Source organism: Antrostomus carolinensis, unplaced genomic scaffold (genome assembly GCF_000700745.2).
Source record: "Antrostomus carolinensis isolate BGI_N321 unplaced genomic scaffold, ASM70074v2 scaffold13378, whole genome shotgun sequence".
In the NCBI taxonomy this organism is placed as follows: Eukaryota; Metazoa; Chordata; class Aves; order Caprimulgiformes; family Caprimulgidae; genus Antrostomus; species Antrostomus carolinensis.
The window spans coordinates 144,085-168,561 of NW_010335162.1; the positions used below are offsets into that span (position 1 = coordinate 144,085).

The following is a 24,477-nucleotide window of genomic DNA, read 5'->3' on the forward strand; positions in this document are numbered from 1 at the left end:
TCACACCCAGCCCTTCCTAGCCTCACACTTTCCATTTGCCTGCTGATCTGGGAGAGCGTCTCCCTTAGCCTGTGGCTGCAAACTCAGCGGGTGATGCTGTGGAGTGAGGAGAGCAGGAACCAATTCCTTAAGGGGCCATCTCAGAGCCTTCCCTGGCTTTTCCTCCTGTCGCAGGGAGAAGTGCCCCTGCCTAAGTGGAATAAATTGGTACAGACCATTAGCAGCGCAGGTCCTTCTCTGTTGGGGGGGGAGGGAAGGGGCTGTCAGCACTGCTCTGGATACAAAGCAGCCAGCCACGCTCTGGCTCCTTCCTCCCGCACCCCGCTGGGCCCCCCCCCCTCCTCCTCCCTGTTTGCACGCTCCCTCCCTCTCTCCTTCCCTCCTTCCCTCCCTCTTTCACTCTCTTTCTCTCCCTTAACGCCACGCTGCAGACAGGCAGACCTGAGGAACCGGAGCTCCTCGGGGGCAGTGGAGGAAGAAGGAGCTCTCCAGTGCTGTTCCTTTGCGAGTGAAACGGGAAGGCAGAGAGGCAATGAAGGAGTGTCTTGGTTACTGCCGGGATTAAGAAAGAATACATTAAAAAAAATCAAATCTGGACCCAACAAACAAGGAAGAAGGGAGGAGAGAAGGAGGAGGAGGTTGCTGGGGGGAGCCCACTCCGGTGGGTGAAGAACGGCTTTGAATCGTGCCTCTGTTCCCGGGGATTAAAGCATGAATGGGAGCAGCTTCCCAGCCACGATGGAGAGAGAAGGCGGTTCAGGCTGTGGGAATAAGGTAACTCTTGCCTCTTACAGGCATTGTGTGGCTGAGCTGAGCAGGACAGAGATCCTTTATGCACAGGGCTGGGTGTGTGTGTGTGTGTGCATGTGTGTGTGCAGCCGGCAGGGAGTGGGAGGAAGCACAAAAAGGCTCAAAGCGATTTTTCTCCCCCCCTCCCAGTGTATTTAAAGGATGCAGAGTGGGTCCCAGGGGCTGCAGGGCTGGAGATCACTTTGCCCCCTTTCTCAGGCTGGGTGTCTGGGGATGCCAAGCTGTCTTGCCTGGGGAAGGCAGGCTGGGTTATGGGGAAATATGCCCATGTCTCATCTCCAGGAGCACTGTGCTCCCAGCCTTGCCCTCCCAAACCTGCACCTGCTCTGGGGCTCCCCTCGTGGGCTTGCGTGTGGCTCTCGGGGAAGCTGTGTGGGGACTACAATGGCCCTGCTGCCTTCCAGCCCGTCCGTGCATCTGTGCTGAAAGACAGGGATGGGATTTAGGAGGAGGGGGAACTGAAATCCCTTTCATTCATGCCAGCAGTGGTGAGAGCCAACTTTGAGGCTGCTTAAAGGGAAAAGGTTTCTGAGTGCTATCTTTTGGAGGAATAGGAGATGGCTGAGCGGTGCTGTGCCATCTGAGGCGTGATCTCTGTGTCATGTTGTGTTGTGGGAGTGAGTGGGAATGGAAAATAGTGATTATGGGGGAGAAACACCATGGTGATCAATGATGCTGTCCATAAATTAATGCTTTCCTTTTCCCTGCTGGGCCTCTCTTTGACTCAGTTCCTGTGTCTCTGACCCTGAAAGTCCTAATTTCTCTCAGTCAGAGGAGAAAGCATAACTTCAAATAGTATTGGGAGGTGGATCAGCCTAGATGTTCTTTGGGAAAGCACTGAGGAGGACCTAATGTTTACAGCTGTGGAGCCCATATCCAGTGTATCCCAGCAAGTGCAGGTCTTGGCTGGGCATCCCTCACTCTCTTTAGCAGGATCTTGCTGCTGCAATATCCGTTTGTTCTGTGCTGTCCATCAGATACCCCCTCCTCCCTTTGCATTCAGGGGCTTCGTGATGGGTCTTGGCATGGGATTAGGAAGCATTTGCTGTGGTTACTTAGATAATGACGTGTCACAGAAGTCCCTGCTTATGTGCATACAGTGCAGAAAGTGATGAGCTCCAGTGTGCTGTCAGTTGACGTAAGAGCTTGTATACACATCTAAGGAGCTTATGGTCCAATGTTATGGACTCAAAGAGACTATGCAGTCTGTTGCATAGGCCTGTGTGTGCTTGTCTAAGTAGTCAGTGACCCTGAACATCTACAGTGAGGTGTCACCAGCTTGTGGAAATGGGTGAGGTTGGGTGTGTTTGTGCATACACAGAAATATGGAAGAAGGACTGTGTCAGTGTACAGTGGAGCTTCAAGCCATTCTTTTGTTTCTTGAGTAATCCTTGCTCGTATGAGGAAATTCTCCTAACTCACCTGAGATGCATCGTGCTCCCCTTGTTTGTCTAATTAGTTCCTCTCTGTACACAGATCTCCAATGAGAATGAACTGACCAAGATTTGGCTAGGTTACTGTGGTTGGGATTGCTTGGGTTACCTGACAGAGTTGGGATCGAAAAGGTGTGGGAAAGTGGAAGCACTCAGGAAAAGACAATAAAATATCTTCTTTCTGTATGTAGCAGCCTACTCTGTTTTGTGTCAGCTTCAAAGCACTGAGGAATATGGCAGATGTTCTGCTGAAAGAATTGAATAATTGGGCAGTGAAAAGGAAGGATATTTCTCCCAGGAGGATTAATTCTACGATAGGGGCCAAGAGCTTTGGAAATGGCCAAAGCCAGCAGGACAGTGGATGCTACTAGAATGAGAAGGCAGCTGACCAATAATTTTATTTTCCTGGTTGCATATGTGTGGGTTTATGAAAGACAGAGTAAGGAAAATGAAATTGGTGACGTTGGCTATGAGCACTTTCCCATTTCATGCAGCTGAGTTCAAAATCCCTCCCTGCACACCCCCGTCGGCAAAAACTAGTGAAACCTGTCAGCTTTCCATGGGAGAAATGTGAACTTGGGAGTCGTTAGCAGCACAGTAACAGCTTGTATGAGAGCTGGCTCCCTCCAAGCCGGCTGACCCGAGGGAGGTGCAAAACAGGGGACCCAACTTTACTGTCATTTCAGTTCTCTAGGACAGCAAAGGGAGAGGGCATCGTAAAAAACAGTGGGAGAGCTTTTCTCACTTGTTAGTTGGCATCCCAAAGTTTCCTGACCCATCAAGGTGGCTCATAGTGGAAAGTGACTGCAAAGAGGGGATAGTACCCCAACCCTAGGCAGAGACTGTCACCTGGGATGTGTCACAGGCCTGACACGGTGCCACTGGGGTCAGGGATTCTGTTCTCTTGTGGCTTTGTCCTCACCAGGGCAGTGTCTCACAGAGCTCCAGCTAACTATGGCGGTGCCTGGATTTGCTCTCTTTCCTCCCTTGACCTGCAGTGTTGTTCTGGCTTTTGCTCTGCAGTTCTGCACCTTCTGAGGCAAAAAGAGCAGCAACTGCCTCCTGTTTGTAGGGCCATGTTGGTTTTCAGCACGCTCACAAATGCTGCTTCTTCCTGGCGAACAATTGCTGTAGCTGGGAAATCTGGCCTAAGCTGAGCAAGAAATCTTCTTCCAGTAACAAAAGTGTGAGCACACGCTCTCCCCTTGTGTCAAGCTGGCTGCTCAATGTCAAAATAATGCTTTCTGAAAGGAAAACAGTGCCTCTGCCCTTTGAATCTTTCCCAGCACCCTCGTGTTGCAACAGCAGAAGCCTTGGGAAATGAAAAGAACTGACTTTTAAGGGACATTAGGGCAAATATTGCAATTCGTTTTTTAGTGTTTCTTGGAGCCTTGCCTTTTGCAATGCCTTTGCTCACTCCTGCCCTTGTTCTGTTTCTACTAGCTCAAGAAAAAAAAAAAAGTTGTGCAGTTTTTTCTCCTTCAAAAAAACCCAGTGGGCAGATTGGAATCCATAGGGAGAGAGGATATGGCCCTTTCTTGCATCACTGTACATTTTGTCTTGCAAGGATGAGCAGTGCCAGAGGCTGCCTGGCTTCCAGGGCTGCTTTTCATATGGGCTTATCAGCAACATCTCTGTCTTCTGGGGTCGCAGCATGTCTTGATCAGCATCTTTCTCCATGGTTGATGCCCTCTGTGACCCTGCATTTTTTCTGCAGCCCTCCCATTGCGTGCAGAAGCCTTGAAAAGTTGGGTGGGCTGTAGGTGTTAGTCTTGTTTGGGAATATGGCTGGAAGTGCATGTGGTGTGGCTTCAACCCACTCGAAGGCAAAGCATCTTCTGGAGGCAATGTCATCGAAAGGGCCCTCTGCAGTGTCTTTCTCATGGGTCCTTGTTCTCTGTAACTTATTGTCTTTTATGCTTTGCTTGTGGAGATCCTGAATCAGTTACCGCCCAGTGTTTTGCTTCTCTGGTGGCAAGAGAAGTGGTCTTTGCCAAGCAAAATGTCTGTATAGTGAGGGTGGATTCTCCCTTTTTCTCCTGTGAACCTCAACTGTTTGTGTTTGGATTGGCAAGTTGACATCAGGGCTGGATTCACCTTCAGAAGCTAATAAGGGCTTTGCTGAGTGGAGATCACAGGGTGTGGCCCATAGTTAATCTTCATATCCTGCTCTAGACACGTGGACCACCCCCAAGTGCTCTAAGTAATACAGCGTATTAGTCACTATTGAATATATCCTCCTACATTTTTTAATGGGAACTCCACGCCTCCAGGGAGCTGAGGCCATGAGAGACTGAGGAAACAACGGAGAACGATTCGTCATGCTAGGGAGCAGATACCAGCTTCTTGCAGTGCTGATGGCTTTGTCCCACAAATTCAGCAGGTTTAGTCCTCCTGTTCTTTACCCTCTCTGTCTGTGGATCTGTTAGTTGTGCCAAGTGGCACTTTCCAAGTCACATCATTCACAGGCTCATAAAATGACTCCTGCGTGGGATAGATGATACCTTACAGGTACCTGTACAGTGCCTGAAGCCCCCTTGCACAAGCAGCTTTGCACACCTGTGTTTTTCATCCTGGCCTGTGTATAGACGTGTGTTCTTTCCCTTGTACAGCTGTGAGCAGATGCACACAGGCTCTGTTTCTGTCTGAGAAATGCCCTGTCCTGCCTGAGTACCACAGAACCTTTAAGCAATTTGCAGATATCCCTCCAGCTATCCTATCCGTGCGAGCCACGGGGAACACGATGTGATATGCCTGGCAGTGACAGCAGAATAAATAGGAAATGCTCAGCATCCCCCTCCTGCCTGGCTCTGAGCTATTTTCCTAAAGATGGGAAAGAGCTGAGCTTCTGCACAAGGCTTCCTGCACTTGTTGTTGCTGTTCTTTAAGAGCAGGTGATGTATTGGCTCTCAGAGGGTGTGTTAATGTGTTGGTCACTGCTGGCCCAGCTCCAGCCTGTACGCTGCCCTGGAATGCTATTTATTGTTAGTTCCTGAGATGTGGTTTGGTACTCCAGAGTCCTTGGTGCTGTGAACATCTAGCCTCTGCACTGGAGCATAGTATGGACAGAGAAAATACTGCATGCTTGGTTTTGGTGGAAACTTGGCCAAATACTGACCAGGGAAAGGTGATTGACCTGTGATCATGTAGGGAGTCCCCTGGCAAAGATATGGGAACCCACAGAAGAAATTCTGCCAGTTAGAATGGGCAACCTTCAGAAAGGCATTTAAAAAAACCCATCTCTGAAACCTCTGGGGAGGGAGTTGACATCTTCACGTCACGATTGAGAGTTCTTTCTGTTCAGCTCCAGGCTGTTGCAAAGACATGCATGCACTGCAGAGCCCATGGGAGAGAGATGTCTGCTGATCCCTCAAGTTCCTTCCACAGTGTCTGCTGGAGTCTGGTTATCCTCTCTGGAATAACAACAGCTGGTACCCTGTTAATGCAACATGGAAAGTAGAGTTCAGAATCTCTCCTTCCATTCCTGCCTTGTGCACTCCAGACCAGTGGGCTGAGTTGTCAGAAGAATTTTCTCTTCTGCACTGTCTGCCATCTGGGAATAGGGAATCGAAAGATGCAGCTGAGAGAATGAAGTCTCTTTACCCCAAAAAAAGGTGGGAAACCCTTTGCTTAAGTGCACTGAAGATGTGGATGTTGGCTGGTGTAGGTTCAGCTGTATAGTAAAGAGAAATGGGCATTTCCAGGGTACAGCTCATCTCATCTGAAAACATTCATCTAAAATCAGCCAAAGGAATTCTTCCCATTGACTGCAAAACAAATCTATATGGTGAGCTCTGCTGTGAGGACCTACACCTATGGCACTGCAGGAAGCAGGGGTGTGTGTCTCCCACCCTAAGCCCCTGCAGATGGGCACTGTGAGGCCAGTGCAGCTCTCATCTGACCCTTTGTGAGTGGGAACTCATCTGGAGCCAGATGTCCACAACTGCAGCTGTGGCACAAAGATCTCCTCCCAGCCAATTGCAAGGTCTCACTTCTCCAGCCTCGTCAATGCCACGCTTTGTGTTGTGTGGGTGGCAGAGCCCCAGTTTCTCCAGTGCCACAGTTCGCTGTGGTTATGAGGGCCAAAGCTTGTGGAGAATGAGACACGCTTCACTTTCTGACAGGAGAAAGGGGCATGGGATTTGTCTCAACTAGATGTCATTCTTAAATAGCCTAGCACACTTTCTTCCTTAGATTTAGCACCTGGAAGACAAAAGAAGGCTAATCCAGAAGAAATACCTTGACTCTGCCTCACCTTCCGTTCAGCTGGAAAGAGACCAGGAGCAAAAGGATGGATGCTGAGGCTCTGCTCTGGATTTCATGAATGGATGAATGTAGAGACGCAAGTGGGGATTTTGAGGGGATTTGGAAGCCTGGTCCAGGATTTGTCTGGCATGCAAAGCATTTATAATACTTCCAGCATTATCATAACTTAATGCCAGCATGATTTGGGGCCCACTCCAGCTCTCAGTGAGGAAAAAGCATAACTCCTATCACCATCAGTAGGAGAGACATCCATCCCACTTGTGATAAATGGTAGTTTTGAATAGCCCATACTCTTCTCCTGTCCTGGTGGCACAGAGCGAGGGCTGAGATGCTTTTGTGTTCTGCTGTGAATGAGTGGGTCTGGTTGCATATGTGTGTGGGTGCTGAGCAAACTGCATGAGTAATGCTCCCTCGGAGCAGCACACCGTGGCCTCTGGCAGAGAAATGCAGCGTGACAGGGGAGTGGGTGCCTGGGTTACCTCTCCCTGGGCTTGTCTATAAATACCACCTTGGTGCTGAAGGGTTCTGGCTAAACTCCTTAGATTTTGTGCTTTGTTTTTCCATCTGTTTATCAGCTTCTAAAGCTAAAGAAGAAGCGTGTACCAATGTATTTCTCTTAACACAGGTGGCCCAGTGAGGGCCAGGGCTGTACCTACCAGAGGCTGCATGGGAAAGTCCTTGGGGGACTCCAGCTTCTCAGGGAATGAGCGAAATCCAGCAAAATTGCTCTGGCCACATGGGACCAGACCAGACTAGATGATCTTCTATGATTATTCCATCTGAATCCCACAGACAGTGGCACAGAGAGTAAACCTGGAGCTGTGCTGAGACACTGATGGCCCTGCAGTGCTTCTGGCTGGTGCATCCAAGTGTCTGCTGTATCTAGATGCCTCCCTGGTACATGAATAACTCTGCAGGGGCCTGTGACAACGTGCTAGATAAGTCACTGTCCTCCTGTGGGCACCAGGTCACTTCCCATGCCCTCCTTGCCCTGCCATCCCTTCATCCTTGTGAGGAACTGTAACTGCAAGCCCAAGGGAAAGGCTGGAGTTTGTGGAGTGTACAGGAGGTGAGCGATACTGTGCCGTGGCCATTAACGAGGTACATTAACCAGATGACGAGGGAGCGGCCTGACAGGGTTGTTAACTCCTGTCCCTCACTGTAACAAAGCTGTAAAACCCTCCGGAGGGATCAAAGCCAGAGCAGCACTGCACTCCTCTTGGCTGAGTCCAGGCTGAGAAAAGAGCAGCTTTGCAGGAGGAATTTTTTGTTAGAGACTGGGTGCGGTACCTGGAACCTATTTTGGCTCATGAATAAGTTGATATTTCTTCTGAATAATAGATGCACATGATGGTTGCTGAGAGGCAGATCTGTGAGTGGGCTGGGTCTCTGAAGGAGGGAGTGAGACATATGGAGTAAGCTGCAGCCCTGTTCTGAACTGGGAGCTCGCTGGATGGTGGAAGCCTGGCAGGACTGTGCAGGGATGATGTTTGGATGGTAAACCTGCATGACTGAGGCAGAGAGGGAGCCTGTTTGATCTTTTGATATCTCCTACAGTCAGTACAAACCAATGCCCAGCTCAGGTTCCAGGGCTGAGGAAGATAAATATTTGTATTGATACCATCCATCTGCCTCTCTGAGGGGCTTGGTGTGATTGTATGAATGGGAGGACAATGGCGTTGTGATTAAATCCCAGCACAGTTTATGGTGGGGGTCAGCAGCCCTGACCTGTGTCTGCCAGGAAAAGCAGGCAGGTTTGGGACAGAACAAAGCAAGTCTGGACCCTGAGAGAGCTGTGGCTTTTTTTGGGAGGCAACGGCTGTGCTCAGATTAGCAGGATGCTTTAAGATGCTGCCTCACGCAGCGGTAGAGAGGCAGCCTCTTGCTTCCTTGAGAGACAGCTTTCACCTGACTTTCTAGTGGCACGTTTTGCTTCTAATTTGAGAGAGAGCAGTATCATCTGGCACAAGCCTGCCACCCTTGAAAGGCTGCCAGCCAGTTTATGGCACTCTCTTTCTGCACGCTGCCTACAGCCTCGCTGAGGTACAGGGATGTTCTATCCTTCCCATCCTCAGCTCTAGCAGTAGCTGCAGGGATGCAGTGCCCCAGGAGAGGCTGGCTCTGTGTGATGTGGGGCTGCATGGACATTCAAAGGTTTATTCAGATGGGCTGTGATCCACTTGGATGAACGGCAGCTGGTTATGGAGATTAGAGCCACAGAAGTCACTACTAATGAATAATTCTTCCAGTGTCTTTCTTATAATAGTGGCACATCCATAAGGCGTGACTTTAACATACTCATTTTCAGAGAGTGACCTTCTGTGAGGGTTTGGAAGTATTTGTTTCTATTTGTCAGTTACATGAGCATCGTTTCTGGTGGGCTTTTTAAGTACTAAAATTGGGAGCATTGAAAAGATTGAGTGGAATCTGAGTGGTAAGAGTAGGGGCTAGGAGAACTTTACCTGCTTGGGAAGCTGTTGCGTGCACGTGAGGTGTCTGTACCATGGTGGACTCTTTGGGAGGTGGGAAGGATGCTGATAGACTTGGATGTGCTAGCTTGGCCTGAGGAGTGAGATTCAGGCGTGGCAGCAGGAGATTGTTAAGAGAATGTGAAGCAATGTGATGAGAGTTCAGTTGGGTGGCTGAGTTTGAAGTCACATCTGCCTCAGACAGTTGCTCGAAGTTATTAGTTACTTTATCTCTGAAATTCTCCAAGTGCAAGCAGCCAGTGTTCAGCCAAGAGTATTGAAAAGAGGGCCTGGCAGGCATAACTGTGAATAAAATTACTCTAAGATGAATCCCTTGGCAGCAAGGTGGAGCTGTCTGGATCCTGGAGGTGTAGATACTATCTCTGCCTCAAGCCTGGCAGACTAGCCTCAGGAAGAAGCAAAAATGGCAATAAAAGGTGCTTTTCCATGAATAAAGCCTGAAGGACGGTAGGAGGGGGAGCTGCCAATTTCTGCCCTTTGTGGAGGAGTAACTGTCCACGGCATTGTGAGGATTCTACTGTCACTGTGATCATGTGAAGAGGTGCTGGGGTCAGGAAAACTTTTCAGGCTGTAAACCTATCGCTGCAGAACACTTCTGGGGTTTTGCATGGAAGGAAGGAATGCTCTGACCTGTGGAGCTGGGAGACCTAATCTGTCTCCCTGCCACTGCCCTGTCCCCTGGCTTTGGGAAATTTGACAGCTATGAAGCCCCTGGTGGCAAAGGATTTGTTATAATCCTCTGAAGTTGTCACCCCACACACACACCTCCTTTCTTCCTCCAATTTATCTTTTAATAACGCTGCCAACATTATTTCTCATCGCTGTCTCGTGCACTCTGTGCTCTGCCTGGCAGTCCTTTTTGTCTCACCCAGGCATCTCGTACCATAACGCTCTAATGGGAAGAGACTCTGGCTGCTGAAGTTAATAACTTATCCGACAGCCTGAGTCATTCTTGTTACAGAGCAAATTGTGAACTATGCAGCAATCCAGGGCTGAGACACCGTCCTGTGGGGAGAAGGGGGCTGTGGAGTAGGTGAGTGTTCGTGTTCAGGTGCAGAAATCAGCACGTGCACTCCCCTGCCGCTAACACCATGGTGCACTTTTGGCTTTGTAAATCTTAGGATGCTTCCCAAAGCAGTGTTCCATTGGGTAGATGTGGGAAAATGGAGGATCAGGGAGTCCAGGGAAACCTGCTCAAAAGGGAGCCTGTGGAGGAGGCAGAATGAAACAAGGTCTTCACCCTGCACTGAGAAAACCGACACACTGAGAGAGCCTGAAAGAGGAAATTCTTCTCTTTTTTTGTCAACATGACAGTGACACTGTGTCGAGATGTCCTCACAGATGTGCCACGTCCCCCATTTTCATAGCCTGCATTCTGCATTTGTCAGGAAGCCCCAGTCCCTCAAGCTGCAAAAAGGCTTTATATGGCCATGTGCAGCACTGAGCCCTTCTGAGTCCAGGCAGCACTGATTTCTCCCTCTCTGTCTCAACCATCGTTACTGCTCTGGCTCGTTATCAACTGAGTCAAAGAGTTTAGCAGCTCTTGTTTTTAAATATTAGTCATCTGTAGGAATGACATTTGAAAGACTAACAGTTCCAATCAAATTACAAGAGCTGCTCTTGTGCTTGAAGATATTTGTTTAATTAAAAAAAGGTAAAATATACCTGACAAATTAAATGTTGTACCTTGAGATACAGCCCAGGAAAGCACAGATGTGGTCCTAGTCACTTGAGGAAGCTACCAGGCTGTCATGGCTTGGGTTAGGCAGGCCTGAAGGGAGTGTGGTGGGTCTTTGCTCTGTTGGTGCTCTCCTAACCCTGTTCCCTCCTTGGGCAAGGGCTGGCCTCTCCATCCCTGCCCTGCAAGGTTGGTGACAGTCGTAATAATAACGGTGTAATTTGCCTGGTTGATTGGAGATGCACAGCAATTGCTGCGTGATTACAACATTCTTAGAGCAGCCATTACAAAACCCTCCAGTTTCTCACAACTCCCCAAGGGCTTGTCTGGCTCCTCACCTTGCAAGTGAAACCCTGCAAGGGAGTCTGTCTGTCCGTCAGCAGCGTCTGCATCTCTCTTTGTGTCAGATCACATGTGTGTGCTTTCAGCCACTTGTAGGTCAGAGTTTCCCAGTGATGAAGCACTCTGCAGACCACAGGGAATATTTCTCTACGTCCTGACTAGTTTGGTGGCAGGATGGTGCTTGAGCAAGCAGGTCAAGCTTTTGGAAGTGATGAAGGTGCTCTTGGAAATGGCAGGAGCTGGTGAGTGATACTGGGGAGCTGGGCAGCAGGGAGAGGCACTCGTAGGTACCTGTTCCTGTGAGGGCTGCTTCTTCACTGCTCTTTTCACTTGGGCTGTGAAACTGTTGGCTTAATTCTGTCTCCAGTTTTTGTTTGGCTTCTCCATTTCTCATTCATATGGAGAAGATCTGGGCTGGGTTTGGCCCATGGGTGATTCTAAAATTAGGAGAAATGACCTTCCCCAGGCATGCACACCAGCCCGTCAGATTGGTGTGAGTTGCGCTTTGCCAGCACCTCAGGCATCAGTGCTTGTGCCATTTCTGTATTTAGCCTGTGAGCTACTTGAGCCTTGTGATTCCTGTCCAAAAGTAGGCAGCTATTTTCATCTCACCTCTAGAGCAAGCTGAGGTGCAGGTGAGCCAAAATAACTAAGCCACAGGGGAAGCCAGAGTCAGAACCAGGCTTAGATTGGAAGCTGGACAAACAAGTCGATTTAGCCCTTGCCTTTCCCACTAAGAGATGAACTAAGAGCCAAATTCCACCTCCTTGGGCAGTGCTGGAATAGCTCTGGGTTTATTGGATATGGAAATTTTATGCTAGTAGAGGAAAAGAAATTATTTCCATACAAATGCCTCTCAAATGGAAGATGAGCCATGTTATTCTGACATGTCAAAGGTTCCCAGGCAGGCAAAACCTCCGTGGTGACTGCAGAGAAAGGAGGTGAGGGAAGAAGGATGAGTGCATCATGGGCAGCCCTGCATGCTTCCTTTCAGCAGTAGGGACAGCAGACCCTGCCGAAATTCAACCAGAAATCAAAGGGAGAAAATGTTAAAATGCCCTTCCTGTTTCCAAGGAGAAGGTTGTGTAGGTTTGTGGCTGTGTTAATGGACTGCAGAACTGCAAGCGGCAATTGATTGTGTTGCAAGCTGCTGAATTATAGTTGGGCATTTGCTTTATCATCCCAGATCTCCCCCCGCTTCCCTTTCCACGCTGTAGCACAAAAGAATCGATGTTAATCCCTCAGTCCCATTAGTGACTTTTGCAGAGGTCACAGGCTGTCGGGCTCTCTCTGCCCTGTTTGACCACCCAGCACTGAGCAGCGCTTAGGATTTGAGCCTCATCTCCTTAAAGAAGCCACCTAACAGGGATGGGAGCGAGGAGCTTTCTCTGTGGCTTCATGTAATGGTTTTGGCTATGATTTTTTTGGCCAGCTGCTCACCAGGGAGTGGGGAGAGCTCTGAGTGCCATGGTGCATCTTTGCTAGATCTGTCCTGCAAGGCCATAGGAGAGAAAACCTGTGAGAAATATTTCTGTGACTCAGGGAATGGCCCTGTCCCTCCAAGCACTGCTGCTATGATAGGAACACATTTCTGCAGCCTTGGGGTATGCTATGATGCTGGAGGGTTTGTTGCTCAGGCAGCTGCTAAGAAGGACTCTAGAACATGCTTGAGCAGGGTGCAGCAGCTCACCTGGGAACCCTGGCTCTGTTGCAGGCTTGTCTGCAGTGAAAAAGTGGTTCTCAATAAGGCAGAAATTTATAAGTGAATGTACATCCCAGAAGCAATTCAACTCAAATTACCTGCGTGGCTCCTCTTAGTGCCTCTGAAATACAGAGCAACTAACTCCAGGCTTGCCCAGCTGCCTCGTGAGCAGCACGTGTTGGTGCAGAGGAGAAGCTGTGTGTGAATTCACAGGAGCAGAACAGCAGCGCTGAGCTCTCCCAGCAGTGAGAGTTCTTTGCTGCCCGTCCGGAGCACCTCTATCAAGCAGTAATATCTTCAAGGATTTGTGCTTTAGAACAGCTGGTGTTTGCAAAAGTAATGGAGAATTTGGATGCCTGTGTAATTTTTTCCCAGCCTTCAAAAAAAACCAAAACCCACCTTTAAGATACTTGATGTTTGCTATTGAAAAAAGAAAAATTATGCTTTTGAAAAGGAAATCCCAGGCTGGATGAGGCTTTGAGCAACCTGGTCTAGTGGAAGGTGTCCCTGCTGCTGGCAGGGGGGTTGGAACTGGATGAGCTTTAAGGTCCCTTCCAATCCAAACCATTCTATGATTCTATGAAATCCCTATTTAAGGTGTTTAGGGTGTACAGTAGTGGCTTGCTGCAGGAGGAGAGGGCTAGCTTGCTCACTGGCTCTGCAAGGCTTCTTTTTTTCCCCCTTTTTAATGCATTAAAATCAGGTTATTAATAACTTTTTAAAAATAGAGCAGGATTTAGGGGTTTTTTTCAGGGGTGAATAAGGGAAGAGCTTAGTAATTAAAAGTAAGTGCTGATGGCTATGAAGCCAGGTGTCAGGTACAGAGCTGGTGAGCTGCCTTCCAGCCGATGCTGAAAGGTGTGTCCACGTGCTGTGTGCCCTGACCTGCAGCTGAGCGAGGCACTGGGCTCTGCTGTGGTCCCCAGTCTCCCCAGTGAGTCAAGAGGCAACAGCGTGTGGGAGGTGAGCAGCTCATCTCCAGGTCTGGAATTGGGAACATACTGCAGAGCCAGCTAGGAGATAAAATTAGGGCCCATGGCTTGCTGGTCACAGCTCTTCATATTTGATAGCTGTATTTGTGAACTTTCCCAGGTGCCAGTGTAACGGGAGGCAGCACCCAGTGTATCCCACCAGCCTGGGGTTCTAGATGCACCTTACACCCTTAATTCAGGCAGCATATAAAAGCCTGGGGCTTCTCTCAGACACTAGCAACAAAAGCTGTGAGGTGTGTGGTGGTGAGGTAACCTTTACTACCGCGTTAGCAAGTGTCACAGTCTTCTGACAGCCACGTCCGTTCTTTCATCACCCAGCTATGGTACACGTGTTCAACTTGTAAGGGCTTCCTTGGGTAGAGGGACAAAGGCAAGTCCACAGGGAACCTGGTGTTAGCTTGATGTGCTTGGCTCAGTGATTCAGCCTTGCAGATCCTGGAACAGTGGCCTTTGCCAGCCTGCTGGTTGGAAAGGTGAGGCTTGATCCTTGTGGCCTGCTGCTGCCTCTCTTACATGAGGAATCACGCTGAAGCACGCATCTTCAAACCCTTTGGACAAAGCATATGCAAAGCCTATTATGGAGCTGCGGAATTTCGTCCAATCATGTTGAAATTGGGTCATCCTTTGTTAATGTCATTTTTTAAAATCTCTGGAAGTCAGTGGTGCACAAAACATTCGGTGCAATGCAGACCACAGAGGTGGAAATAGAGAGCCTGGGAATATGTCTGTGTCTGACAGTGTTGACATTGTCTTAGATGAGCAAAGGGGATAACTGGAGGTATCATTGTACCTCCAGTTTGAGAAGACTTGATGGAGAAGCCCTTAAATGTGCCAGTTGTTGGAGTTTTCCCAGTGCTTGTTGAGCCTTCACCCACAAACAACCTTAAAGAAAGTTGGAACAACTTTTTGTTAGTGTCATCAGCATTTCCCCTAAGAAAACTACTCTCAGTTGTCTTTCTATTTTGGAAGTGGGCTGTAAGTCAAACAGCTTTTCATCTTCATGGAGGTGCTTTCTAAAAACCATGTGTGAAGTGCAGCTGTTTATCAAGAAGTATATTATTACTGTGATAAAATGATACCTGCCCCTTCCGAGGCATTCCCCTCTCTGTCTGTGGAGCAACAGGGAAAGGAAGTGCAGTGACTGTAGCTAAGGATCTTTGAGAAATCCTGGACAGTACTGCAGGGTGATGACTGCAGTGTAAGAACCTGTAGAGAAAGCAAACACATTTAGGACAATGCATTAAATCTTCTAAGGATTTAACAGAAGATCTACCTTGCTGTTGGAAACAGTGAATTCTTGGGACTAGGCAGCATAGTCAGCGTAAGAGCAATGCCATCACATCTCCTGTCCTGTTTCTGGCTCTGGCCACCTCCACCAGCATCTGCAGAGGTGGAGCAGCACGGGGGGAAGATTAATCTGGAGAAGAGAAAGTTTCTGACGCTTGTTGAAATTTGGCTGAAGCTCTGAAACTCAAGGGTTTCTATGTTTTCCAAACTTGTGGGTGGTTCATTCTAATTCTGGAAATGCAGTTTATTCACATACACAACTAATCCTTTTTAGAATCCTGTTAAGTTCTTGTTCTTCTTAGTATCCTGTGGCAATAAGTTACAGAAGCTAATTGTGCTTGTGTTGAGCTCCCTTGATCCACTTTGCTCATGCTTGCTTTAAATTTTAAGTGTTGTTCTGAGAAGCTTGGTTAATGTTATTTTTGTCTCTGAGATAATCTGTGTTCTTGATCCTATTTGTTGCAACAGGGCTCAGCAGCTCAGGGCAGGAAGGGGAGGGCAGGTCAGGTTTTGCCTCAACTGTTGCAAGGTTGGGGAAATTCTGCAATTTCAGTGCCTTAGTTTCTCCAACAGCTTGGAAAACACAAGGAGTGACCCCTGTGTATATAGGCAAGGCAAGTGTAGAGATAGAACTAGGGTTTGCAGGTGAACTGGGCAAAAGTATTGAGTGGAAAAACAGCCTCTAAAACTAGGTTTCCTTTCCAGGCTTTTCCAATAGTTCTGAATTTTCTATTTTTTGTGTTTTGTTTTGTTGTTGGTTTTTGTTGGGGTTTTTTTTTTAAGAAAGAAATAAAAAAGAAGAACACATTATTTCTCTACTTTTGGCCACAGGAATTATTTTAATTTTTTAAAAGAAGAAAACAAAAGCTAGATGAAGAGATTATCCAAACCCTCACCCTCCGATGCAGACCCAGGCTGCATTGGCTCAACATTTTTGATTCCTGTGGATGAATCCTGTTCTCCTCTAGCTGGCAGATTGGTAACTGTGGACTGAGACATTCCTGATTCATTCTCACTCCCTTTCTTGACTTTCAGCTCAAGCTTTGTGCTGTACAGCTCAGCTCTAGCTCAAGGATGGCGTGTTTCCCCTTGCAGCAGTGTGCAGCCTTCTGGGAGGACTGGGCTGCAAAACCTCTGTCCTTTTCTCCTGGGAGTCAGGAGAATCTAAGGTTGAAGTTGGCACCCCTGATTAAATCCTCGAAGAAGAAGCAATTCTGCGTGCTCATTACTCAGTTCTGGCTATGTTCTGCTTAATAACTAAACAGTAATTAGCTCCATGGTTTTGCTACTATACTTATAATAGTCCCCATTAAAGTTATGGGGTTTTTAGGCAGTAATGGCTTATAGAGTAATTAACGAGCAAGAGGCTTTTAATATTACCTTTATTTTTAACCTGTACTTTACAAGCCTTTTCTGCAAAATACCAAAATCTTGGACAGAGACTTGCCATGCCTGTCCCCTGCCACGCCGTGTGGAGAGGAGCAGGGCTGTGTCTGGACCACCTGAAGCTGGTCACCAGCGTGCCCAGTGGCACAGCCCGTGTCCCCAGCATCTGCTGTGCTGTCTGATTGCAAGGTAGACCTGTAATTACCCTGTGCCTCAGTGTCCTCATCTGAAAAATGGCTATGGCAGAGCTGTGCTCACATATCTGCTGTTGTTTTCTGTGCAGGACAACTGGCTTGGGTGTGTGAACTGGGATGTAAATACAGAAGGGTTTGTTGGGTGTCAGGGCTTGTGGTCCAGCTGCTCCCTGGGCTGAGATGGGCTGAGCAGAGGGACCAGCTCTGGCTTGAGCGACTCCTGCATCATTTTTCAGCTGGGATCAGGACCAGTTGCTATTGCAAAGGTGAAAGAAAGCCTGTGTTTAGGTTTAGGGGATGCTTTGCCCAGGGAGGAAAACTATTAGTGAGAATATACTTTGTATCCTGAAGTGTGAGTGTTTATTTTCTTTGCAGAGCTTTTGTTACAGGATTTGGCTCTGTGTGTTTATTATTCCTTGGCTGTTTTGTAACACGAGTAAGTGTTTGGTATGTTTGTTTGGCTTTTGTGTTTGTTTTTCTTACATCTAGACAATATTTTTACTGCAGTGACTTATGTATATATACAAATTCAACTCAAGCAATTCTTTAGTTCAACATGTTCTAAATCACTTCTGTTCAATGTGGGAAAACCAAAGAGTAATGACGCTGGGGCTGATTGACCCCAAAGGAAGAAAGAAGGTAAAAGTGACTATAAACCAGATTGCAGATCAAATCAGTGTTTCCTATGGTACGTGTCAGAGCTGATGCCAATTAGCTTGATTTAAAAAAAGAACCTTCAGTGTTTAATAATCCAGCATGTTACTAACACGTGGCTGTAGGATTTATTAAGGGGTTTTTTTATTAGATGCGTGCCCTTTTAATCCTGTCATGCCTTGACACCATTGCCCTCTGCCGGAGGATGTGAAATCTCTTTCACCATGTGGCAGAGCTCTTCTGCTCTCAGCATCTCAGAATGTATTTCTGCCAAGGAAACTCCTTCCAAACTATGCAAAACACCTTTGCTTTAGCAGTATTTTAACCCCCAAAATTGCTCACATTTGAGCTGGTGATTTCGCCTGGTCTTTCAGGTCTTTCTCCTGATTTTTCAAAACTGAGAAAAAAAAGTGTACTTTCTGTAGCAGAAGGAGAGTTTGATCTTTTTAATTAATTAGTCTTTAAATTTGTTCCTCCTCCTTCTTTTCCCTGTAGAGCAGGAGGAAGCAGAAGCCCAAATTTGGCAATCTGAACAAAGCCAGGTTTTCTTTGGAAGGTTTTAAGTTGGAAAAGGAGAGTGGTATTATGATGGAGCAGGGGTAGAGTGAATGCCTTGAAGAGGAGCATAATTTTCCCCTGACTAATTTTTGGCTAGCCTCACTTGTGCCATAAACAGCAACAAAAAGCATTGTTTGGCTTTGGTAGACAGGGATTTTGGGGATTCAGTGCAAACCCTCTGTCTTGGGCTGTGAAGCTGTGACTTCTCTCACCAGCAGTGTAAAATCGCAGGCGACTACATGTTTCCTAGCTGATGTTATTCACAGGAGAAAATGGATTTCACCTTTTGCAGCTTTACCATGTGATGGTGAGTTGGGAGCGTGGCTTTGTTCCACGGAGGACTGGCATCACCCTGCACTGAGGCCCTCGGTTGTGTTAACTTGTTGAGAGGGAACACGCTTGAAATACTTCGTCTGGATCCAGATTTCACAGTGCTCACAGCAGCACCAAGTGAATTCTTATGATGTCCTTTAGTCAGGCTTCTCAGGGTCATCAATAAAATCAAATTGCCTCAGGAATTAACAGTGAGCAAACGTCTTTGCTGCAGAGCAGAGTCCCTGCTGGACCCTCACCATCTATGATTTGGATCCACACTGGGGTTGCAGCCCTTTGGGCATGCGGAGCGCGCTGTGTGGAGGGAAGGGAACATTAATTACAGCCCCTGTGCACGGGGTAGCTGGTTCACATCTGCAGCCTGCAATTGCTGATGGCCCAGAAGGAGCTCAGCATTCAGCCAGCCCTGGGAGGACATGGGGAAGAAGCATTCCCACGATGGAGAGTACCATCCCCAGGAACTCTCACTGCCAGCCCAAGCAGAGCTGCAAAGCAAAGCCGATAGCTCTCTCTGCTGGGGCACGAGTGGGCTGTGCTGGCCCTTGGCAGCTGGAGCACCAAAGTGACAGATGATTGACCAGGGAGCTGCTAAATGCTCTGTAGCAAATTAAAAGGAATCGATCCTGAAGAGACCAATGCATGAATCGTTGGAGCCTGCTCATTATCCCCTGTGTTGAAGGGCTGGAAATGAGAGTAGCACTCCAGCACAGAGGTGCCCATTCTCCATCATACGACGCCCAGGGTCAGCCTGTCCTGTGGGGGACGCTGACAGTTTGAATCTGGATTGGCAGGAGGCAGGGAAAAGGCATCTCTAAGGTAAGAGCCCTGTATTTGGAGGAAGCTGCCCTTGCCAAAGGGGCATTTGATGCATGCCAGCCCACTGTGGCAGCTTGCCAGATGCTGTGAATTGACTCTGAGCGGCTCTTTTAGCATGTCATTTCCTCCAGCCCCTTCTCCAGGGGCACTGTCCTTTCCTTGGTGCGTTTGCAGCAGAGGCACTTCACCAGGCAAGGTGTTCAGTCTTCAGAGCTGCCCCTTACAGCTCTGCCCTACAGGGATGCTCAAGGGGACATGTTCTGGCTTTATTAGAGGATTCAAAGGATGCCGGCGCTCAGTGCCCTCTGTTCAGACACTGACAGCAGCCACAGGGACAGCAAGGATGAGGCCAGATGCTCTTTCCTGAGGGCACTGTGTGCTTTGGCAGTGCTAGGCCAGTGGGATTTCTCTGGCTCTGAGAGCTGGACAGGGATGCAGCAGTAAGGCTGATTTTTGCTGGAATAATTCCTCCTCTTCCTCCCTGGTTTATTTTGTCTGGTTAAGGCTGTCTTTTCCAGTTCTGAAAAAAAAATAGGGACAAAACCACATTGCTGGGGGATGCTTCCTTGAAAGCCTGCAGGGTATCCGACTGCACAGAGCATATCTTTGGGCTATGAAAAACTTTTTCCTGCTGGATAAATGTACTTGACTGCAGGAAACCCTGCTTTCCCTAGAACCAGATGTGTTTGATGGTTGGTTGAGAGGTTTGTTGTTGTTTGTATAGTTTTTTGTAGGTTTTTGTATGTGTGGAAAAAAATGATTCACTGAAACTTTTGTTGAGGAACATTGACATGTCCCTTTGAAGGACAAAGACCAACCTATGTTTTCCCTACGCCTTGTTTTCCTTGGTAAATTAATATCTCTGTGATTGAAGTGCTAATTTGGAAGAACCAGGTTCTGTCCAGCAACTTGAACATCACTTGCTTGCACTTTAAAAGGACAAGCCCCTCGGTTTTTGGAACCATTTCATTTCAAGCCTTCCACTGGGCTCAATGCTGGAGGCTGACTGTACAGCCCAGTGCTCAAGGCATGGCCGAGGGAAATCCAGATCAGTCCAAATTGGGCTAATCAGGAATTTGAACCTGGATCTCTCCATGACTGCCCCATGCAACCAAGAAAATGCAAACTCCAAGGGTCTCAGGAAAAACATTTTGCAAAGTAGCCTCCTATCTACAGCCCAGATGTGAGTAGCTGCCCTCTGATTTAAGGAGGGGATCTGCTCTGCCCCTGCTCCTGGAGTGGCAGTGACTGACTGACCAGCCAGCGACTGTGCAGGGGGGGGGATCTCTCCATGACTGCCCCATGCAACCAAGAAAATGCAAACTCCAAGGGTCTCAGGAAAAACATTTTGCAAAGTAGCCTCCTATCTACAGCCCAGATGTGAGTAGCTGCCCTCTGATTTAAGGAGGGGTTCGGCTCTGCCCCTGCTCCGGGAGTGGCAGGGACTGACGGCCCAGCCAGTGACTGTGCAGGGGGGGATCAGTGCTTTTCCCCAGAGCAGACTGCTCCCTGCCTTTGCCTGCGGTATTCTCTGGGCTCTCCCTTGTCTGCAATGCAGCCCTTTTAGCAGCGGGCTCATGCGTCACCCCCCACGGGAACAGTGGGACTAAACTGCTCCCCGTGTTTGCAAAGTGTCCACTGTGCGTGTCCCCGCTAAGTGATGTGCTTTGCTTGCCAAGGTACTTGGATAAAATACAGCCTGCTTGAATCTTGTATGTGCTTCTATTGAATCAAACTAAGCCATGGTGGCAGTTTAATACACTCCAGTTGCAACACCTCTGAGAGGGAAGAAATGAACCTGAACAGGCCATTGGAAGCCCGAGTTCAAACTGGCTGCATCAGAGATGCCAGCGGGCTGGTGTGAGCTTCGCTGGAGCTGTATTCCCAGGGCTGCAGTGCAGCCACCCCCAGTGCTCTGCCTGGCAGAGGGAGAGGGTCTGGTGGGTCAGAGGACTTGCTGATGTGTCAGGCAAGTAATGTGGTCATGATGGTCTCTGCTTCCTCCCAGGGGCTTGGGTCTAGCAGGTGGTGGCGTGAGGCTTGGCTGGCTTGTGGATGAAGAGTCCTTTTCCGCTGGGAGATGGTTTCAGACACTGCAGCACTGAGCAGCTCTTGTTTGGCTGCAGCAAGGGCCATGCTTGACAAGTGGATGTGAAGGAAAGCAAGGCTCTGGACACCCAGGAGGCATCTCTCCTTGGAGGGGTGGAACACATTTCTGTTGCTCACTGCCCCACTTTGATTTGTTCTTCTTGAGGAGGATTTGTGAACTCTAAGCTCCCTAGTACTTTTCTCTGCCTACTCACCTTTGCTCTGTGTTGCAGGTTTCCTTCCAAATGAATCCCTGAGGTTTCTGCTGGTAGCTCCAGTGGTGTCCTGTAGAAGTGCCCTCCTGGTCCTGGTCCCAGCAGCCGAGGCCCCTCCAAACCTGCTTCTGCAATGGGTGGGTTGTAAGCACTGGTAAGACCTATGAGTCGTGTCACCTTCGCAGCTCTCTCCCTCTCTCGCGTCCTCTCTCTCTGTCCTTCTTGCTCATTTATTTCTGTTCTCCATGTGCTCTGCTGTTCTGTCTCTGGGGTTTTCACTGTCAGGTAATGAGGAGCTGTGGGTCCAGTCAGTCTTGGAGATGCCGAAGAGACGAGACATCCTGGCTATCGTGCTGATAGTTCTGCCCTGGACACTACTAATCACCGTCTGGCACCAGAGCACCATTGCTCCACTGCTTGCAGTGCACAAGGGTGAGAGAAATTAAACCAGCCCATGCCAAGTCTGTGCATCCCTCCCTCGTCCTCATCTCCTCTCATTTCATTTCTCCATGGCAGCCATGCTCATCTCAGCTCCCAGTCCATGCTCATGCAGAAGCCTCCCCACTTCTGCTGTACAGGAACAGCGCAGTGCTCATAGGGGTTCTACAGAGACATCAAACTCCAAGCCATAGGATATGCTTACTGCACTTGGAGAGCTTTTTGTGGCCTAAATCCAGAATCAGAGTACTGAAGGAAGGTGCTTTTCTTTGTTCCCTGATCTAGGAGAGAGGAGCCCCTTCCTGCTGGCCTTTGCAGCATTCTGCACACAATTTAAGTCCAGCAGGAAGACTGCAGAAAAGAGAGCAGAGAAAACAGAGCTGCCATTTGAGACAGCTGCTCTGGGAGACACGAGTCAAAGAGCATTTTTTAAGTGTCCTCAGGAAAGCTGCAAACTGGTGCTCTTACACTTAAAGGAGAAGGCAAGAGCCAGCATCTCACCTGATTGTTTGGTGGAGTTACATTGCTATGAGAAAGTCAGCTTCCATGCTACCTGCCACACAAAGCATTAAATAGAGCTCTGCCCTGAATCAGATGAATGCAGAAAGTTCTGGGGGATCCCCTCTGGCCAGAAGGGTCCTGGTTTTTATCCTGTTCTTGGCATAGCAGCAATATCTAAGGGCTGTGAGAGCTCCTGGAGGCTGGAAGAAGCCACGCTGCCTACTGCGGTCTTCATTCTTGTTTCTGCCCTTCTGCTGAGAGCCAGGGTCAGCTTGTGGAGGCTTGTCTATGGGGAAGATCATCTTATTTTCCCTCTCTAGTGCCTTTCTCTGGGAGATTGTCTCTCCTTTTCAGTTTAATGTTCACACCCATCCTCCACAGTTGCTTATCCTTTTGCTGAGCAGTCTGATGTGCAGTTTGAATTGACAGAAGTTCAGAGTCTGTCCTGAGCAGCTTTACCTTTCTTCCTGGAAGACTGACAGCTGTCCATGAGGCTTTGGGCAGTTCTTAAGGGAAAAACGGCTGTGATCCCCTCTGGAAGGTGGTTTCAGAGGATGAGGGATCTACTGGGCTTTAAAACAGGGCTTGAAAGACTGCTCAGAATACGCTGTCTGTATGCCAGTGTGATTCAATGCCCTAAAAACTAGGAGGTGTTTTTTGTGAATGCCCACAGACTGAAGTTACAGCACAGAGTCTGCTCTGCTCTGACTCAGTCCTGAACTTACCCATGACCTTGGTAAGACACTTGCTCTATCTCTGCTTCTCTGAGCCCCCGGTGGAAAATGACTGATGATAGTGACCAACGTGAAAGCTCTTGGGAGAGATCGTTTTGTTCTTGCAACATGTTTCTGAGATCCTTTGGTAGCAGGTGCTGAAAAGATGTGCATAGACACAGGCGAGCTCAGAATGGCAGTGCTTACACATGCCAGGATTTACAGCTGAGGGTTTGACCTGCAGGGGTTTGCAAACTGTCTCAAGCACCGTCCCGGCTAATTACATTTGTGTCCGTGTCCAATGCATTTAGCAGATTTATTTTTGAATTGATTCCAGTGTTCTCTGCTTTCGGAGAGCTCTGCTGTGTGATGCTGATGTGCTTTGCCTTATATACAGAAATACACCTTCCCTCCATCAGTGCCATGGAGTACAAGGTCTTCATTTGGTTCAGGGCTGGTATTAAAGTCTATGCTGCTGGAAGAGTAACATGCTATGAAAAAAATATAGGTAGTACCCTGCTGGGTCAGATCTAATGTCTGTCTGCTCCTGTTCTTTCTCATCTGAAGTTCCTGGTAGTAGCTGGTTTTGTAAAACCTATGGCTCAAAGTACTATGTGCCCACTAGTGAGCAGCTGGCTTATATCCTGACTGGAGGTGCCCCTTCATCTCTGCCAGTTCCTAACTGTAGACCCTGGTAAAAAAAACTACAGTGGGATGAAAATGTGGAAGTTGCACCCTGGAAAAGCGACAGGTGTGTGAACATTTGTTTTTGCTTGAGCTGGTTGTGAACAAGTCTCTATTTGCAAGGATTTTATATGTTTGGATCAGTGTATCCTATATATATATATATATGTATATCTGTTTGTTGTTGACGTCTGCACTACTGAATGGGCTGTTATGTTCAGAGACTGGTAGGGTCTTTTTGAGGAGAGGTTAGTCAGAGGCAGGCAAATCTTTGCAGGAAAAAGCCTACAGTTATAGGCTTTAATTTCTACTCTCCATTTCTGGATTTGAAGTGTGTCTTTCTCCACTTCTCTGTGCCCCATCCCCACTGCCCAGGAGAGCAGTGGGATACTGCAGTATTCTGGCCAGATGATGCTGCTGGGAGGTCTTCACTGACTCGGTATTTTCCACCAGTTTGCCCACTTCTCTGTGCCCCATCCTGGGCAGTGGGGTACTGCAGTATTCTGGCCAGACGATGCTGCTGGGAGATCTTCACTGACTCGGTATTTTCCACCAGTTTGTTCCCTGCCTCCCAGTCCAGGTGCTCCAGTGCCTGAGTGCAGAGCTGTGGGTCCTGTCCCACTGAGCGTGGTGCCTAGAGCACTGGAGCTCTTCAGGAATGACAGACAGTCAATCCATGTTGCTGTTTTCCTTATCTAGATCTAATTGCTGTACAAGCCTGTCTCTTCTGGGTGCTTTCTGAAGTTGCTTATTCTGAGCACTCAGCTGCAGTGTTGTCCTGGGCTCTCAAGGCTTTGTTTGGAGCTGGTTTTCTAACAGCAGGAACTTCTTTTCTCCTGTGTGTTTCTCCCTGATTCCTTTATTTATTTGTGTACTTATTTATTAAAGCTTCCATCCA

General features: G+C 48.3%; 1 protein-coding gene across 2 annotated transcripts in view; it reads left to right on the plus strand.

The window, feature by feature from the left end:
* The first annotated feature begins 702 nt into the window (after nt 1-702).
* Nucleotides 703-24,477, plus strand: part of B3GAT1 (beta-1,3-glucuronyltransferase 1) — a 34,308-nt gene continuing 10,533 nt past the window's right edge. The window contains exons 1-3 of one of the 2 annotated variants that reach the window (XM_010174456.1): nt 703-774; nt 21,262-21,397; nt 21,529-21,675. In XM_010174456.1, coding sequence (XP_010172758.1) covers nt 21,564-21,675 — 112 coding nt within the window. In that variant the 5' untranslated portion in view covers nt 703-774; nt 21,262-21,397; nt 21,529-21,563. Of the gene's footprint in view, nt 775-21,261; nt 21,398-21,488; nt 21,676-24,477 lie in introns of those variants that run through there. The other variant, XM_029086609.1, reaches the window with a different exon arrangement.